The 18,754-nt window shown below is 61.7% G+C and overlaps 6 protein-coding genes across 6 annotated transcripts; all 6 read left to right on the top strand.

Annotated features, from left to right (window-relative positions):
- Positions 1–1,832: 1,832 nt before the first annotated feature.
- On the top strand, positions 1,833–4,847 carry LINJ_33_0520 (conserved hypothetical protein; the record flags this gene model as incomplete). The annotated part of the gene is made up of 1 exon (XM_001468096.1): positions 1,833–4,847. One exon carries the CDS (start codon positions 1,833–1,835, stop codon positions 4,845–4,847), a length of 3,015 nt encoding a protein of 1,004 aa, XP_001468133.1.
- A 739-nt stretch (positions 4,848–5,586) lies between these two features.
- On the top strand, positions 5,587–6,507 carry LINJ_33_0510 (conserved hypothetical protein; the record flags this gene model as incomplete). The annotated part of the gene is made up of 1 exon (XM_001468095.1): positions 5,587–6,507. The coding sequence occupies one exon, from the start codon at positions 5,587–5,589 to the stop codon at positions 6,505–6,507; it is 921 nt and encodes a 306-aa protein (XP_001468132.1).
- Positions 6,508–6,978: 471 nt separating this feature from the next.
- LINJ_33_0500 (conserved hypothetical protein) lies at positions 6,979–10,221 on the top strand (the record flags this gene model as incomplete). Its single annotated transcript, XM_001468094.1, has 1 exon — positions 6,979–10,221. The coding sequence occupies one exon, from the start codon at positions 6,979–6,981 to the stop codon at positions 10,219–10,221; it is 3,243 nt and encodes a 1,080-aa protein (XP_001468131.1).
- Positions 10,222–10,728: 507 nt separating this feature from the next.
- On the top strand, positions 10,729–13,077 carry LINJ_33_0490 (conserved hypothetical protein; the record flags this gene model as incomplete). Its single annotated transcript, XM_001468093.1, has 1 exon — positions 10,729–13,077. One exon carries the CDS (start codon positions 10,729–10,731, stop codon positions 13,075–13,077), a length of 2,349 nt encoding a protein of 782 aa, XP_001468130.1.
- A 1,040-nt stretch (positions 13,078–14,117) lies between these two features.
- LINJ_33_0480 (putative DNA repair enzyme) lies at positions 14,118–15,743 on the top strand (the record flags this gene model as incomplete). The annotated part of the gene is made up of 1 exon (XM_001468092.1): positions 14,118–15,743. The coding sequence occupies one exon, from the start codon at positions 14,118–14,120 to the stop codon at positions 15,741–15,743; it is 1,626 nt and encodes a 541-aa protein (XP_001468129.1).
- Positions 15,744–17,712: 1,969 nt separating this feature from the next.
- On the top strand, positions 17,713–18,579 carry LINJ_33_0470 (conserved hypothetical protein; the record flags this gene model as incomplete). The annotated part of the gene is made up of 1 exon (XM_001468091.1): positions 17,713–18,579. The coding sequence occupies one exon, from the start codon at positions 17,713–17,715 to the stop codon at positions 18,577–18,579; it is 867 nt and encodes a 288-aa protein (XP_001468128.1).
- Between the last annotated feature and the right edge of the window lie 175 nt (positions 18,580–18,754).

Below are 18,754 nucleotides of genomic sequence, written 5' to 3'. Positions count from 1 at the left end.
CGCGGAGTGGCGGCATGTGCCCCGACTTCGTTGCGGCGTGAACAGAAAGAAGGCAACATAGTATTATTTCTCTTTGCTGTACTCTGCCAGACCCCTCCCTTCCTTCCCCTTGCCACCGGCCGACCCACGCGCACGCGGAGGCTCCTATTGTTTTCAGTTGGCATCTTGCGAATCCCCGTGCATGCGGCTTCACTGTTGCCCAGCAGCGGAGGAGGACGTACCCACGCCGCATCGCAGCGCATTCGCCTCTTCAGCCCTCTTGGCGTGGCTCTCTCTCCATGTGCCGCTCGCAACCTTTGGCGATTCGCCGGATCGCGTGTGAGGGCGGAAGTGAAGCGTTGGAGGATCTGGAGGAGGATCTGGGTTTTGTAGAGGTGGTCGAAAGGGCCGCCACCGGTGCACGACCCGTCACAAGCGGGGCGGGGCGCCACTGTTGGTACTAAGCCCAGCCTTCTTTTATTCTGCTTTTCTTCTCCGCTTGGATGGCGGCTCTTCCGAGGCCGTAGATGACCTAGCGACTGCTGCTGTGTACCTCTGCATCTGCGGGCGCACGCGCTTTCATAGCAAGACCCTGAGAGCTTGTGGCGACGCCAGCTGAGCGGCCTCACCTTCGCTTGCGCGGGCAGGGCTCAGCACGCTTTCGGTTTTCGCTTTCCGTGTTGCTTTCGTATTGTTGCGTAGCCGTGACGACAAGGTGACCAGAGGATGTCCGGGCTACACGAGCGAAGCGGGGCCGCAGATTCACACATATACGAAAAATTGGGCAAAGGAAGAGCGCACTGGCAAGTAGAAGGAGGAGCGAGGCGAACAATCCCTGTACCCTCTGTCTGCCTCCGCATCCGGTGGGAATTCTTGTGTGCTTATGTATGCTTGTCTGCGTGTGTCGGTGCTCTGCTTTCGCGGTCTCGCAGAAAGTCAGGAACGCGCACCTTTTCTCTTCTCCGTTTTCTCTTCTCCTTTTTTTGTCTCACCGTCTCCCTCTGACATGCCATCACCTCCTGTGTGGTTTACTTCTTTTTCTTTTTGCTCTGTGGGGTTTGGGTGAAACCCAAGCATCCTCTTCATCCATCATAACTACTGCCGCCCCTTCCTCCTTCCTCTTCTTCGTCTTCCCTCCCTTTATCCCCAGTCGCCTGTGCGCTGGATGATGCACTGAAAACAGTGCAACCCTTCCTTCCCCCCTTTCCCCCGGACGAAATGTGCAACCTCTCGTGTAGTGACACAGCGATGCATGCTACATCAAGCCAGAAAATGCTTATACATCTGCTGTCACACGTGAAACACCCGGACAGGGATCTTATACGGACGCAGCACTGCAACGACAAGAAATGCAGCAGGTCAGGCGGCGCGCACATCATACGTGAGGCACGGAGCGCTGAGGGCAAGTCTGCTCGCATGCCTTTTTTTTGTTTTGCTCCCTGGAAGGGGTGACGAGGGCGCTGTGTTCTCCCAACCGTGCTCTCGCTTGGACGGCTGTTTCTCCTCCCTCCTCTCCTCACCTCCCCCCACCTCTCTGCGTCTCTCTGCTGTTTTCTCCTTTGCCGCCCTTTCCGATGAATCCGACACGCCAAAGAACCAGAAGACGGAAGCCTCTTTTCGTCTTGCTTGTTGGTCACATCCGTGGTGACACGGATGTGACGGCGCTTGTGTTCCCGTACCTCTTGAGCACGCTTCTCCTTGCTTGTCGCCCTACCACCACCCCCGCCTCTCCTCTCACTCTCTCGTTCTGTCGCCGCGGCCGACAAGCCCAAGGAAGCAGCCCTCCGGTACTTATTTGGCTGACCAACAAACATGAGGGATGCCGGTGACATAGCATCACCAAACCAGCCTACATGAACACTGCTCATGCGGACCGCCGCGCCACGTGGGACTGGGATGTCGCCTCACCTAGCGCGACGATTCTCCCTGCGGGGGAGCCACCGCTACCATCGTCGGCGATGTTGTCGTCGTTGCTACGTTTGCTTTCTGCGGTGGGCAGCGGCTTGCGCACCCCACCGGCGCCGCCATCCACCACTTCATTGTTCCGAGAAGGCGCCCGATTTGGTGACGGGGAGAGCTTGTGTGTGCACGCATCCGAAGCGTCTTTCCTGTGCTGCTGTCTTGCGCTTCTTGTGTGCCGATGGGTTGCCGAGCGTGTGGCGATTCCTTCGGACGGCGATCTGTTAGCCATTCTGCGGCAGATTCCAAGCGCACCACTCGGGCGCGGCCCATCTCACCCGTTGACGCCGTTCAACGAGGAGGCCGATGACGATGCCCGCGAGGAGAGCTGGCGCCGCCTTCACTGCAGCACGGTGGCGCTGGCGGACTGCCGTGTCTCTACGCTGCTCCCCGCCCCTCCACCACAGCTCACTCGCTCAGCGTTGACCGCAGTGCTGGAATTAGATTGTGACGTACTCAGCGATGACGATGACAGAGGGGCGCTAATTGATGTTGTGCTCTCGCACCTCTGCGCTGCGCCGAGTTTGCCAGGCGCTGCTGCGGATGCCTGTGGTGGCACCGAGCGAAGCGTCATGGCCGCGTTGAGCGACACGTGGCGTGATGTCAAGTCTCGCATTCCGCTCAAGGCCAGCTCCTCTGTCCACCTCACCGGTGGGCACATCAGTGCGCTTCTTCGCATGTACGCAGAGGCGAGCGTCGAGCTCGCATCGATTACACTTCTGCGGACCCTAACAGCAGCGGCCGAGCCCACAGCGGGAGCAGACACAGAAATCGCAGCGGCAGTGGCTGCTCTTGGTGCGGTGCACGAAATTCTCGGTGCTCAGCAGGTGGCCCGCATCACCGCATCGCACATTGCCTCCGTGCCTACTGACCAGACCAGCCTCCATCGTATTCGCACCCTCCTGCTTGCGCTTCTTGGCGCATCGCCGTTGTCCTCCTCGCGCGCGCAGTTTTATCTGCACCCGCATCTAGAGCTCAGCATCGATCCGTCCCGCAGCGTCGCTGGGTGTGGCCTGGTGGCCATCGGCACTCTCGGAGAGGGAGAGCTGCTCGCCCGAGAGGCGGCACTTGCCACGGTGGCCGGCACGGAGGTACGCATATTTTGCCGAGGCGGCTCCGAGACGACGAGCGCCGTCGCCAACACCGAAGAGCACATTCAGGACAGCACGCCGATCTGGAGGGAAGGTGTGCGACGTTGCCACAGCAGTGCGGCGACCGCGCCTGTGGCGGAGGAAGCAGCGAATGAGCCGATCGCTTGGACACGTCATCGTAAGGACGCAGCGCCGTTCATCACAGAAAATGGCGATCGCAGCGCGGCAGCGCAGCTTCTTAGTCTGCTGGCCCGCTTCCCGGATCTACTGCGCAGCGGCCTGCACCAGTGGGTCGAACGGGTGATGCGCGATGCTTTTGCCTTTCAGTCTGCCTCGTGCGTGCAGCAGATGCAGGCCAGCAAGGCCACAAAGCCTCCGGCGGAGGCCGCAGAACAAAAAAGCCCGTGCGACACAAACATCACTGCCGGCGCGCCGCTACGCAGAGCGCGGAGCTGGCGCGGAGGCGCGGTGCATGCATCTCTTCCATCCGTGCCTCAGCTGCTTCTCGACGTGCGAGGCGTTGATGAATTTCGCATTGAACCGCCACCCCGATCGTGGCGGCACAAGCCGTGCAATGGGCAGCACGGATGCGTCAATGCAGGGCTGAAGAGAGGTGATGGTGACTGTGGCGTGGCTGCATGCGCTTCTCTGAGCGCGAACGATGTGTCTGTGAAGGCACTTTTCCCGTTCTTGCGCCACCTCAACCACGCGTGCGTCCCCAACGCGATTCTCGTGCTGGACAGGACACCCACGCATCTATGCAGAAGCGGCGACGACGGTGTTGTCGCGTCACTCGTTGCACTGCGGACCATCGAGAGCGGAGAGGAGATCACGGTGTCGTACGTGCCTGCCACTACAGCTCTGACGGTGTCGCAAAAGGAGCTGTCGGAGACGCTTGGATTTCAGTGCCGCTGCCTCTTGTGCACCCAGAAGGCCGCGTTGCTACGTGGGCATGTGTGCGGCGAGTGCGGACAGCTTATCTATGAGCCAGACATCCAGGGGGAACCTGAGGCTCTCACCAGTATGCTCGCAGCGGCTGGTGCGTCGAAAAGGACCACCGTGTTCCGGCATGAGGAGAATTGCCCACATCGGCGAAGGACTTGTGAGGTACACGGCGTCACCGAAGAGAGGAGCTCAGCTGCCGCTCAGTTGCAGCGTCAGCTGGATGACGTCGTAGTGCGGTTGGCCAAGGGTGAGGGCGAAGGCGAAGCCACAGAGAACGCGCGTGATCCGGTGGTGGAAGCGGTGCGACACCTCGTCGACCTCGACGCGTGCGTCGCCCGGACTCTTCTGCCTACGCACTTTCTGCGACTGCGGCTTCGCTTGGAGGCGTTCGCCTACTCAACGGTGGCGAGAGGCCTCGGCTCCACTGTGAGCGCCGAGCTCATCCATCTCTGCGCAAGCACCCTGGAAGAGCTGGAGATGCTCATGCCGACCAACCACCCCCTCTTGACCGGGCTGCGCATGTACCTCGTCTTCAGTCGTGGTCGACATGTGCGAGCGGTAAACGCCGCTGAGGATTTGGCGCACGGCACGCGGCACGCGGAGTGCTGCGGTGCCGTGCGCGAGCAAGCCGCACTGATGCAGCTGCCTTTTGTTGTGGACCCGCTTGTGCACCGTTGCGTGGTGCGCTGCTTTCAGGAGCACTACGTCCAGCTTCTGCGGTGGAGAGCAGAGTTGCTGTCGCGCGCTGGTGAGGCCGGCGCCTTGATGTCTTTTCTGGCACGGTACTCGGTGGAATTGGAGGCTTGCGGCGTGACGACGGCGGAGCACATGGAGCTGCTGTCCTGCATGGAGGACGGTGCCGAGGACGCGTAGCACAGCCACTCGCAGGGTGGTTGGCGTGCTGTCGGTCACCAAATAACCAATGCATGTGCCCATGGGCGCATGTCTCCTTCTTCCGCTGTGCTGACGGGAGGGAGCGCAGCGGCACAGAGGCGCCCAAAAGAGGATCACACACACGTGGCGGCACTGTCCGTCTTTGACCTTTTCTTGCCATCAGGGATGTACATATCTGGGAGGGAGAGGAGGGGGTGGGAGCGGCGGCACTGGCCGACCCCACCACACGCGTGAGCTCCTCGTTGTCTGCATGTCGGGTGGCATTCGGCACGTTCAGCTGAGGCCGTGTGATGGAGCGCGCGCGGCAAACATAATCGTGCAGCCTTCTGCTCCTGCCTCTCTCGCGGTGCGTTGCTCAGGGGATGCACTTCGTGCTCCCACTCTGCCCCACACCGTCCCTCTCCCTCCTCCTTTCCTTCCCCTTTTCCCTCCTTTTCTTCTGCGATGTTTGGGCTCTGTGCGCGTTATTCGCTCATCCGCGTCGCGCTGTTCCCCTCGTGCGTTGGCGGCGGAAAGTCAGACACGCCGCGACTACGTCGGCGCCACACATTGTGGGTGCTTTAGGAAGCGACACGGACAAGGAACAGGGACGCCGTCCACGGCGCAGGAGTGATTGCACTCGTCCCTCTCTCCGCACCCCACTGCGGGCCCACCTCCGCCCTCTTCCCCTTTCTTCCCTCATACCCCCCCTCCCCCCCCACACACATCCCTCACACCCATGGAGGCGTTGCATTACGAGCTGTGGGACCGCTGCACGTCTTTTGTTGCCTCTGCCTGCGCTGGCCGTGATGCTTCGCACGGCCTTGGCCATATGCGCAAGGTGACGGAGCAGGCGATCCTGCTGTACCTCATGGACACCTCCGCGACTGTGGCGCCCGCGGAAAAAGCCGGTATGCTGTACCGTATTATACTAGTGGGCATGCTACACGACGTGGCAGACCACAAGTACGACGTCGCTGGCGCTCTCCTGCACCGAGTGAAGTCCTTCGCTGCTGCCGAGGCGGCAGCGCTGGTGGCCCACGCAGAGAGCACGGACCCACGTCTTTTTTGTGTCCCTCTGCCGCGTGCCAACGCCGGCGAGACCGAAGGAAGTGCGCAGCAGGTGGTGCAGCAGGTGGCGCAGCTCCTGCTTACCTCACTGGATGCCATCTCGTACTCGAAGGAGGTGAAGCGGGGCATGCGCTGGTTTGTGCCCGCGCTGAGCGAGGGCGTGGAGGCAGCGACGAAAAGCAGCAGCTGGGTGGCGGTCCGAGATTACGTGAGCGACGCGGACAAGCTGGAGTCCATCGGCGAGGACGGACTGCTGCGCTGCTACGAGTACACATGCGTACAGTATCGCGCTTCGGCGCTGGCACAGCTTGCATTGAAGACCCCCCGACCCTCCGCTGAGACTGCTGCGCCGCAGGGGACCGCAGTCGAACGGCAGCTTGAAGCAGTATTGCTGCGCGAGGTGGTAGCTCATTTCCACGAAAAGCTGAAGCGCTTGCTGCCAGTGTTCATCGTGACATCCTCTGGCAAGCACTTGGGGATCCCGCGTGCTGCCGAGATGGCTGCCCTTCTGGAGGAGTGGCAGCACTATGGACCGCCTCCTGTCACGATGTATTGGCGCAACGCTGCGGCCGAGTGCACACCAACGTGATGTTGAGGACTTTTGAGGAGGAAAGGGGGAAGTGACGCTGCTGAGGTTCTTGTGATGTTTGCGCTTGCACACACACGCTGACGTGTATGTGTTGTGTTGCCCCACCACTTCTTTGCCCACATTTTCTGATCCCTCTAGCATACTCCACACATGTGTCTTCGCCCATGACGATGCGCGGCGTGGATGTGGGTGCGGACGACACACAAAAAGGCCAAGCGACGTAGGAAAGGGAGCGAGTGCCTTGCTCTTCTTCCCCTTTTCTGATCCTCCGTTGCTGCCTTTCTTTTCTTCCCTCCGCTCAACACGTCACCGTCGTCGCTGCGGCCGCCTCCAAGCACGGCGACATCCGTGCGAAACGTGTGAGGTGGCCTAAAAAGGAATTCGCCTACCCGCGCCCTTCCCATCGTATCCCCTTTCCTCAACCCTCTTCCTCTTCCTCTTCTTCTCCCTCGTCCTCTCGGTGCGCGACTTATGCACCGCTCTGGCCATGAAGTCTGCCACATTCTTGCACGCCAATACGACATGGATGCTGCGGCTCTGTTCCACGAGCGCCAGGCGGATGTTGCCGCCTTTACGGCCCTTGTGTTTCGTCGGCCGACATCCGCAGAACGCAAGCCGCGTCCGACGTCGGCCTCCGTTTCATCGGCGACACACACCGCTACGAGTGAGGCAGAAGCCGTCACCTCTTCTCCTCCTATGATACGCGTGGCCGCGGTGACACCCGCGTACCGCCGCCCTGCCTCCGCGAATGTGCCGGTGTCACGCGTCCTTCAAGAGATCAAGGCACGGGCAGAACGAGAGCAGCGGATGGCACGCAAAACGAAAAAGATGGCCAAGAGCGATGCCGACGACCTTGCCGGTGACCTTCCACATTTAGCCACGAGCGGCAGCCGTAGCGGTGCCCCGCTAGGAGCCATGGGCTTCTCCGCGCAGGAGATTCGCGACCGCACCTACCTCTGGATGACGGAGCTGGGATCGCATTGCAGCTCTGCCGACGACGTCTCGCGGCGCGCCGCTAAGAAAAGTGCCGCCCTCACTCCCCAGCAGCAAGCCCAGCTACGCCGACTGCGCATCAAGCGAACCCGTCAACGCCTCTTGTCACACGCGCAGTGGGCCCTCTGGCTGCGTCGTCGGCGTCGGCTGTGGCACCGCCGGCGGCCGGTGGCTCGACGGCGGCACCTCGCTCGGCAGCTAGCACTCGAGTACGGGCGGCCGATTGGGCTCTGCCGCTGCTGCAGGAGTCGAAGACACCCGCCCAAGGCCTCAACTCCGGCGCGCAAAGCACGCCCGCCTCTCATCAAGGCTGCCCGCAAGGTGGTGACCCAGTGGCTTCCATCGCACTCGCGGCTGGTGAAGCGCTTCCACTACCGTATTGTTTTTCTTGCCGTCCAACCCGGCGTCACGCACGTATCGCTGACGACAGCGACATCATCGATCCCCTCGCACCATGGCGGTGATGCAGCGCTCAGCTCCACCGCGCCATGTGAAACGCGACGGGCAAGGCGTCTGCGCCTCTGTGCATCATGCGTGACTCGGGTCGCCATACCGTGTGAGCCCGCGCGAAAGGATCATCGATTTTTGCAGCGTTGGGCGACCGCGCTCGCGGTGCACCATCGCTGGCGGCTCTTCTGCAGCCCCACTGCAGGGAATGCCCACCCATCACACTCGCATGCATCGCTGACTGCGTCTGCCCCAGCCGCAACTATGCTGGCGGACCTTTCACATCACTGCGTGTACGTGCTGACGCCGCGGAAGAAGTGGCCACTCAGTGGTGGAGTATGCACTTCACCTAATTTACCGCATGAAGCTGCGTCTGCTGTCTCATCTGCGCTGACCAGCCTTCTTGCAGTACTCGGACTGCATCCTGATGTGGAGGGCGTGGGTGCCGCACCTTCGGGGGTGGTCTTTGCGCTTTCTCCGACGGCGCGCCATCAGCGCACACGACGAACTTGTGCAACCGTCGTGCATGGACACATGTGGTGTGCAGGTGCTGCATGCCTTGAGAATGCCGCCTTGAAGGCAGCCGACCAGCGCCGCGACTCTGTCAGCACTCTCTCTCGTCACACGCGTGTGGTGCCAGTGGTGCTGGTTGCTTCACTTCGCGCCAGAGCCGCAGTCGCTTCCATGGAGGTGCTTCTCTTCAGTGAAGGCCCGGTGCACTTCACTAGCCGCGCTATGACACAATTGCGAATTCAGCTTGTCTCATCCTGGAACCCGTGCACGCTGAGCTCGGCACGCGCCTCTGCATTTGAGTACTGGCGTTGCGACCCCTGCGCACCCTCTTCCCAGTCGGAGCCGGAGGCGCTCTCAACGCTCCAGGGTGCTCTCCAGCGCTGCGCCCGTGTCTACCGGCGGCTGCAGTTGCGTTCATTTCGCCCCCGCTGTAACCCCCGCGCTCGCCGGGGAAAATCGTCCGCGTCTCAACCCCGAAAAAACGCGCCAAGAATCGGTGCGACGGTTGCAGGGCCAAGGACTGCTGCGCATGGCCCTCAGCGGGCTTCGTCGCGCCTCTCCCTCGTGGCCTTTCCCAGCTTCTCCTCTCCGTTTCTGTCAGATTCGCACCGCAACGGGTCCGGGGAAGGAAGGGCGGCCCCGTACGCGTGGCGCCTTGCGCTTCTCTACCGCGTTCCTGAGAGCAGGAGACGTGCCGCGTGCACCCGCATCCGTGACGCCGCCGCTAGGTCTGCCGCATCCCTAGGCGTGGAGCGTGCCGTGGCCACCCCTTCGCCTCGACGTAGGTGCCTACTGTCGTGGCAGGCGCGTCGCGCTCACTTCCAGCTGGCTCGGCGCTTCTTCGGGTTTCTTCTCATGGCTCCACCGCGGACTGAAACAACGCTTAGCGGTGCCGCCGCACGCGGGCGGTGCCGTGCGCTTGGCTTCCAGGATCGCGTCACCCTCCTTCACTTGCTAGGCCGTCCTGCCTACCCTCTGGACTACGGGCTGTCCCGCCCTTCAGCAGCGGCGCAGCAGCGGCGGCAGCAGCGAAGCCGACCCACACCAAAAAAGGGCCGGGTTGTGCGGCATGGCACAAAACGCAGTCGCACGCCAACGGACGGCACGTCTGCCGCTGCGGCGCCGGTGTGTGCGCGACTTCCCTCGTACCTGCACATACTGAAATACTATGGGAATGTCTCGAATGCGGCGTGTCGTGTCTTTGTGCGGGCGGCACACACAGATCACAAGCTCCCCACCCTGCACTGCAGCGTGGGGACGGTCCTGCTGCAGTACCGGTGGTTGCAGCGCAGAGGACGCGGCGCGTTGTGCATACCGGGTGTGGCACGTATCGGCGTTGTGACATCATCTGCCTTCTTCGCACAGCGATTCGGGTGCATGGTGGCACCTGTGTGGTGCTGCTTTCCGCCAACGACGAGCGGGACTGGCGGTGGCCCCATTCTTGCCGCTCTCGACAACGAGGAAGAACATGCGCTACCCGTGGCGGCGCACGGCGTCCACTGGACTGCCGCCTCTCTGGTCGGTGACACCGCTTCTGCTTCTGACGCACTCACCTACCTGCTCGCCCCTCCTGAGGTAGCGGATGATCTTCTTCGCCGCAGCGCATTGCTCCAGCGAGACGAGCTGCCGCGAAAGCGAGCCCACAGTCGCCATCAGCGCGTGTTTGACCTTGGGCAAGGACGTGCCATGCGGGAGCTCGAGACGCTGCTTTACGATCCGCTGTCGTGCTCGCCGGTACAACTCATACAGTGGTACGCGTGACGTGGGCCGCGGAGTGGCTTCCACACGTGCAGGGTGTGAGGCAACGCTTAAGCATGCGCGCATACGTACGCACATGCCCGTGCACCTGCCGTTTGTGTAAAGAACCCATGACGTTCCGGAGACCCCTCTCCCTCCCTCGACGGTGAAAGCCCGTTGCACGCCGAGGAGGCTCCTGCGCAGGTTTAGCGCAGAGGCGCAGACGCAGCGGATGAGGAGCAGAATGCGTGTCGACAAGGTGGTTTCCGTTCTCCACCGCCGACGTGATCGATTTATCTGGAGTTCGCCAGCGTCTGTTGTGCACTGTGCCCACTACACGGCAATAGCTTCACACACACACACACACACACACACACACACTTTTGTTTGCACGCCAAACGTGTGCTTTTCTACTTTGACGGCAAAGGCCGCCAGAGGGCATGTCGCTGCGCATTCGGGGGATCTCACGAGCTGACGTCACACATGCCACCGCGCGGCTCACTGCCACTCTTCTAGGCTCATACGCCCCGCATGTCCCATATGCCGCTCTCCGCCCTTTCTTGTGCTCTGCGTACTCGCACACGTCTTTACCGTCATTTGAATCTGCCTGCTTCTTTTTTCAGCATCCAGTTACTGCTGCGGCTTTGCCGAGGAACGCTTGCCCGCACCGCGTTGGCCACCCGCGACCGGAGCAGCCGCTTTTGCCGAGTAGGCGCGGAAGCGAAGACGGGAAGGACAGCTGTAGGCCAGCTGCGTCCCACCAAAGCAATTGAAGACTTGTGCGCGCAAGCACACGCGCACACCAACAACTTGATCATGGATGCCGGTTCTGTCTTGGACAACCTCCTCGAGCGCCACCACGGCTTTGTCGCCGCACCAGAGCACGCGACACTGGCGAAAGTCGTCCGCCGGCGCCATGGATCGACGTCTTCAGCATTGCCGCCGTCGAAGATGGTGGAGGCTGTGGAGCGAGGAGTGAATCCGCTCATGCTGGGGGTGCAGGCCCACAAGGCAGAGTCTGCCGCACGCGAGAAGGCGAAGGCAAGGAGGAAGGGGTCGGAGCTTGACGCATCCCACAGGCCCTCAGAGCCGCCGGCGCGGCCAAGGACTGCGTCCTCGAGCCCCCGCAAGACCTCTAACCAATCAAGAAATGCGTCAGCCTGTGCCGTAACGGTGCTCCAGACGCACACGCAACTCCCAGCGGTACCGGCGGCTAGAGAGATTCAGCGGGCACGCGAAGTGGCGGTTTCTGCAACTCTCACGTCACGCTACCAAGAGCTGCGTGCTAAGCGGCAGCAGGAGGATGAGGAGCGCAAACGCAGCCGCTCTGACACCGCGTCCGTACTGCACAGTGCCGCCGCAGGCGCCGGTAGCGAAGGCGAGAAGAGTGCACACAAACGTGTACGGACGGAGGAGAAACGGCTGCCTCCGCAGGGGCTCCCCTTGCAGATGATTACTTCCACCACGGTTTCTCGAACCCGGAGAGATTTCTGGCGACGGCGGTGTACGACGCGAAAGATTCTGCGGCTCGCGCGTGGGATCTCGCGGGCCTCAGCGTTGAGGCGCTACTGGTACACAACTCTCTCCGGCGACAAGGCGGGGGCTGGTGATTGCGGTAGTTTCGCACGAGCCAGGCACGCGGGGCACACTGGTGATGATAGTGGAAGAGGCGAAAATGAGGAAGGGGCTGCAACAGCGGCACGTGCGTCGAAGGCTGCGTCAAAGCCAACGCCGGAGCCACTCGGACGTTCCACCCCGCCGTTGTCGGTGTTTGCATTGAATGACACCACAGAGAAGCGTTGTGCCCTCCGTCGTCTCCGCGCCGCTCGCCGCAGCGTCAACGACGCGCATGGCAGCACCCAGATGTCTAGTAAGCGGGGCGACGTCATGGCAGACTCGAAAGCTGCAGCTGCGACGCCTGAAACCGTCCAGCTGCCGGTAGCGACGGCACAATCGGCTGCCGACCGCACTAGATCCTCGCGCACGAGTCGCCGCCAGCGCAAGCAGGCTATTCGTTGCGTTCTCAGCTTCTCCGTGGCGAGCATGTGGGCACTGGCGGCCCGCATCGTCGCAGAGAGGCTGGGCACCGTTTCTCAGCTTCGCCTCGAGTGTATGGGCGCCACAGTGCCGGCATCGGCGTTGGCGGCGCGCAGCGAAGGAGCGGGTGTGCTGCCTCTCTCTCTCGCCCGCTTGTTCCCGCTGTTTGGCGCGCTTGTGGAGGTGCAAGAGCTGGAGCTCATGACAGCGCCGGTGCGCTTGCGCAGCTCTCGAAATGCGCGTCGCGCCCGCTTCGCGTCAGCCGCCGGCGGCGAAGGTGCCCGTGGCGCGCCGGAGCTACGCGTTTTACAGCAACGCAAGGGTATTGTGATGGAGGAGTACAGCGAAACACTGGGTGTTCTGTTGCTGCCTCCCCAGTGCGGGGCCGATATGCAGGCTTGGACAGATGAAGTTACAAGGGTGCTTGCACAAGGACAAGACACCTCAGCGTGCGCGAGCAGGGGTGACGAAGCAGCACCGCTACTACGCGTGAAGTCGTCGCCCAGTATTGTTCGAGTGCCCAAACACTTCCCCGGGGCCTCTGGCAGCTTTGTGGAGCTGCTGCAACGGCTTCTACTGCGCACTCCTACCACACCCTCCACTAGCCACGGCGGCAGAGAGCCGACACCGATTGCTTCGACGGTGACGCGCGCACCAGCCACTCCTCTTGCGGGCCTGCGTGTGCTGGTGGCCGTGTTCTGCGGGGAGGTGCACGCGGCAGCTGAGGGCTGTAATGTCGCAGCCCGTCACGCTCATCGTGGTGAAGAGGGCCCGCCGGTGGCTGCCGAAGGCAGCAGGGCCGATGCGTACCCGCTTCATCGCCTGCTGCATCGTTGCTTGTGAGTGCAACGCAGGCATGATATCACTGAGCTGCTGCGAGTCGCCCTGCACAGATCCCCATCGCGAACAGCGCGCAAAACGAGTAGGGACTGTGAGGGGGAGGGGGAAGGCCGCGAACGGAGCAGGATCGGATATTGCGGCGTCGGCAAACTGTTGGCCGGACTTATATCTCCAGTTGTGTGTGCGCCGCCTTGTCTGGACATGTGATGTTTGCTTGTGAGGGAGGCGAAGCGGGTGTTGCACTTTTCTACCTCGCTGCTGCTGCTGCCGCCACATCGTCCTCTTCCCTTTCCTTCTTTTCCCTCTGCCTGCCTCTGCTCAAGAACGTTTTAAACGGATAAGATCCACACGAAGCAAACAACGAACCTCACACAGAGCGGAAGACATATAGCGGCCCTTATTTCTGTCCTCTCGGCAGTTCGGAAAGTGCGCAGATTTGAATCTGCAGTCGAGCGCGGCAGAGGTGCAGCCGACGACGAGCCGCCGTCCTCCACGGACGACATATGAGACGCGAGCAGTCATGCACCCTGTTGCCCGGTTGACGGATGCGTGCTACCGCGTTACGAGAGTGACGGCTTGCCTGCTTCATTCCGCCTCAAATACCTTTTCAGACGTGTTGTCTGTACAACCTCTAGTCTGCTGCCCCCCTCCCCCCACCCCACCCGCTTTCCCACCTTTCATTGACTGTTGCTTCTCCTCCTCAACAGTCCTCGTTTCCGTGCCGGCGCGCATGCCCATACGCACAAGCATACCGATACATACGCCAAACGCGTACATGCGTCTCCGGAAGCAGGGCGGCGCACGAAGGAACGCGAAGCTTGCATAGCACAACAAAAAAACTCAGCGGTGGGGCGCTGCTTTACCTTCTTGCTTGCCCCCGACCCAATCCCCACCCTGTATCCAAGGCGTGACAGCCCTGACCGTCTCTCATACACCACGAAGCAAAGACGTACGTCTCTCTCGTTCTTCTGATCTCGCAGTGTGGTGCAGGTCGTGCACGCCCATCAGCCTTCGCCGCTGCTTCCGCACGAGCATCCATCAAGATGAAGCGTGGCCGCAGTCGCTCCTCGTCCACCGGCTCGGCGGCGGCAGAAAAGAGGTCGCACACGGTTCGTGAGGAGGTGGCGCTGTTTCTCTTTCGCCGCGACTTGCGTGTGGTGGACAACACCGGTCTGCAGGCGCTCTGCGACGAGGCCGCGCGCCGTTTCATCCCGGTGCTGCCGGCGTTCTTCTTCAACCCGATTCAATGCGACAAGAAGAGGAACCCGTACTTTGGCGACGCCTTTTTCCAGTTCTTCTGCGAGTCCCTCATAGACTTGGACGGCGCGGCGCAGCTCAACGGTGGACTGGTGTGCCTACGCGGCAGCGACGAGGATTGCTTGCAGCGCATCCGAGACAGCGGCTATGAGGTGAAAGTGCTTGGGTTCAACGAGGACTACACCCCCTTTGCCCTCGCGCGCGATCGGCTGCTGCGCGCCTACGCAGACAAGCAGGGCATCGTGTGCGTGACAGGGCCTCACGACTACTCGCTGCGTCCTCTGGATGAGGTGGTCAAGAACTCTGAGCAGCCGTACAGCGTCTTCACTCCGTTCTACAACAAGTTTACGGCTGAGCATGCGCGCAGGGTGGCGGTACCGCTGCCGGTGAACGTGAGCAAGGTGCAGTCGATGCTGGTTTCGCGGCCAAAAAAGTGCATGGGGCATCACTTGGTAGATCCAGCGCTTGTGTACGCGCACATGCCGCAGGTGCAGGACCACGGCGGTCGCACAGAGGGGCTGAAGCGATTAGCGTGCGTGGAGAGGCTGAAGCAGTACGCAGATGCCCGCGACGACATCGCAGGAGACCGCACCTCGCACCTCAGCCCACACATGAAGTGCGGCACGGTGTCGACGCGGGAGGTGTGGCACGCCAGCGTGCAGGCGCTCGGCACTGGGCACCCGTTCACTCGTCAACTTGTGTGGCGCGAGTTCTATGCGATGCTGGCCTTCACGCGCCCACGGCTCTTGCAAGGGCAGCTGAACTCCTTTATTGGCCAGCAGGACATCGTTAAGGCGACGCAGCCGAAGCAGAATGCACCGTTCCAACCGTCGTACGACAACTTCAAGTGGAGCTGGAAGGCAGAGCACTTCGAGGCGTTCAAGGAGGGGCGCACCGGTGTACCGCTTGTCGACGCCGCCGTGCGGTGTCTGACCGCCACCGGCTGGTGCCACAACCGTTGCCGCTTAGTCATCTCTAACTTTGCCGTCAAGGTGCTGGGAATCGACTGGCGCGAGTGTGAGCGGTGGTTTGCGACGGTGGCTGTGGACTACGACGCCGCGAACAACAACGGTGGCTGGCTGTGGTCCTCGGGCCAGGGTGCGGACGCGCAGCCGTACTTTCGCACCTTCAACGCATTCCGCCAGTCGGAGCGCTTCGACCCGGACTGCAAATTCATCTTTCAGTGGGTGCCTGAGCTGGCGAAGGTGCCGCCGAGCGTCGTGCACCACTGGGAAGGGTACTGTGCGAGGGCTAGAGGCAAGGCGACCGCTACCCACTCGAGGAAACGGAGTGGCCAAGGGAACGCAGAGGAATATCCCACATCGTATCCTGCGCCGATTGTGGACATCAAGGCCGCCACCAAGGCGGTCGTTGAGGAGTTCAAGAAGTACAGCAAGTACAAGGAAAACTAGCCGATGTGCCCCCTCCCCCCACCTCTGTGTGGGACTGATGTGAGCTCGGGCGATGGCGGGGGAAGCGTTGGCGAGGAAGAGGCGCGGCGTGCTCCTCGCCTCCCTCCCTCTCTCCTTCCTCGTCGCCGCCATCAAACGGCAGACCAGTTTCGCAACACAAATTTACATACACATATACATAGATGCACACACACACACACACACACATGCACGTGCACACGCGACCATTCAAGGATGGCCCCGGAAACACCGGCGAGCACATGGCGCACACCGCGTGCCTGTGGACTCTGCCCCTCTCCGTGCTGGCAACCCCCACGAGTGTGAGCCTTGCGCACGGCTTTTCCTCCTCTCTACTTTGCCGTGCCTTCCTCACTCCCTCATGGCGACGGTGCGTGTGTGTGTGTGTGTGGGCACGCCTCTCGGTGCGTGGCAGCTCAGGGCCCAGTACACACGCCGACTCTCTCTGGGTGGAGGCGAAGCCGCCCGCCGCTCTCTATCCCTGCCAAATGCGGAGCCACCTCTGGTGGTGACAGGGTGAGGCGCCTACGACCTGGGGCGAGGTGAGAGCGATGTGTCGCTGCTGGTGTCGGATAGCAGGTCCTGGACGGCGTTGCGTCTGAGCGACCTGCGACCGTGGGCACACGTGTGCCATCCACATGATGGGCAGAGTGTCCGCGTCGCTGGAACGCACCCCACCACCCGACCCTCGCACTGCCCGCTGGTGTGGGGAGCCCGAGGCCCCTCCGAGGGGGCTGCATCACGTGGCGACCGGCATGATGTGGGAGCGGCTGTGAGGCGACCTGCGCGATGCGGCGGTGGTGGTGGTCGGGGCTTGAGGCGGAGGCGGTGCTGAGATGACTGGGCCGACGCATTGCTGTACCGCGTGCGCGCACCGCTGCTTCGCAGGGCGGGATGGGGCCTGCGGCATGCCGGGGTGGGGTGGCGCTGGAGCTCGTGTTGGACGGCAGAGGGCGGGCACCCGCTGGGAAAGAAGTCTGTGCCACACGCTGTGTGCGTGTGCATCGTTAAAAGTGTGCTGTTCCAGAGTAAAACCTGCGTTTACAGTCATCGACGCACTTGCGTGCTCATGCGCGCGTATGGGCGTAGGCCCTTCTGCGTGCGGACAAACATGAATGCAGACTCCTGCGGCACTGCGTCGGGGGCTTGCTTGCCGTCGTCTCCCGAATAGGACCATCCGCTGCTGCCCTCTGCTTTCATTGCTGAGCGTTCGTGTGTCTTCGGGTGTGTTTGTGTGGAGATGCCATGACTTTTTTTTATGTGCGGCCTTCGGGCTCTCCCTCTATTCGGGTAGACAGGTCTCCGCGTCACAGCCGACCGCTTGGGGGCAGCATGAAAATTGCCATCCTTTTTCAAGCGACAGCCGCTCGAAGTATTGCGAGCAATCAACGCAGCGAAGAATGTTGTGAGAATTTGTTGTTGTCGAAAGCCTTTATGCCCGTGTGCTGCGGCTTTGACATCAAATACCTAGCGCGGCTTCTGAATTGGGAGGCAACACTCAATTCATGCCCACCTTCCCCAGCTCGATGTACCGGGGCACCAGTGACGCGCGCCGAGGCTGTCAATGCCGTAGCTAACGGAGGCAGGTAGCCCGCCGGACGGGTGACGTACGTGGCGTTGCCACCGTTACTCCTGTCCTCCTCCACCGCCTCTCTCTTCACGTATACCCCTCCTTCACTACTTCCTGCTTGCGCTGCTTCTCTGTTGTCACGCTTTATGTGTGTGCGTTTTTGAATGTTACGCGGGTGGCGCTGGCGGAAGATGCGAGTGCGACACGCTCGTGCGTCCTCTTGAGCCGCCTCTGACGGCCTCGACATCAGTGCAAGCGCGGCCACCCCTTTGTGTTGGTGGTGACGGTGTGCTCCTTGTGCGCCAACGCGTCACAGCCACCTGCGCGCTGTGGCGTCTTTACTGTGCGCCCTTCGCTAGCTCCCCTGTTTCTGTATCCTTCATGCACCAACTCCGCACCTTCAACTATGTGGCGTCTGAGCTGGGCCACGACGAGCCGGTGCTGCACGCCGTCTTTGCAACCCACCGCTGCCTACCTCCAGACCCACCAGAGGCAAACTTCGCGACGGCTATTCCTCAAACGGTCAACGCTGCTTCGCGCAGAGGGAGCAGTGATGATGCAAGTATTGGAGCTGCTGTGCACATGGAAGAAACAGTCGCGCTGAGTGTGGAGGGCACGCTTGCCGCACCGCTGGAGGTAGCTCTCACAGTGGAGCAGGAACTCGCCCAGCTCAGCGAGAAGCTCGACGCGTGGAAGGTGCAACGCCTCGCTGATCTTCAGGCGCCTGGAGGTGAGCGTTTCCCTTCGCGATTGGCGCAGATGGAGGCGGCGATGGAGCGGAGGCTGGCGCGGAGACGCATCGAGGAACAGGACCGTGCTCAGAAGCGCGTGGATGCCCTCCTCAGTTACCTCGGCCCGCGCATCGATAAACAACTGCAGCTGGTGGCACGTGAGCACGAAGGTGAGGAAGCGCCGCCGAGCAGCAATGCAAGGGTGGAAACGACAAACGACGTGAAGGATTCCGCTTGCGCGGACAAGAGTGCAGCTTCGGCCGCCACACCGTCGCCGCCCTCTCCTCGTGCGCGCATTCTCTGCGACCAGCAGCACTTTGCCAAGCGCCAGGAGATCGCACTGGAGGAGCGGTGCGCAAGGCAGGCAGTGCTGCGCAACATGTGGGACGCCCGGCGTCTGGTGCACCTAGTCGAGGATGAAGTGTCGTTTCGCCATAGCATCGAGACAAGAGAAGTCTTGTGGCGGGACCGGGTCCACAGTGAGTTGCACGCTTCCGTGGAAATGGACCGAGCCTAGCGTCTCTTTACGCCTGCTCCTCTCGTGTGGCATTGTGGTGATGCCCGACAGGGATGGCGGCCTTACCTCATCCCCCACGCACATACACAAACACATATGCACACGCGCACATACCACGAAATCACCCTCGTTCCCTCGCCCTCGTCATTTGCAATACTCTGTGCGGCTATGTACA

Source organism: Leishmania infantum, chromosome 33 (assembly GCF_000002875.2).
Source record: "Leishmania infantum JPCM5 genome chromosome 33".
Classification (NCBI taxonomy): Eukaryota; Euglenozoa; class Kinetoplastea; order Trypanosomatida; family Trypanosomatidae; genus Leishmania; species Leishmania infantum.
This window is presented reverse-complemented; position numbering and strand designations above follow the sequence as displayed.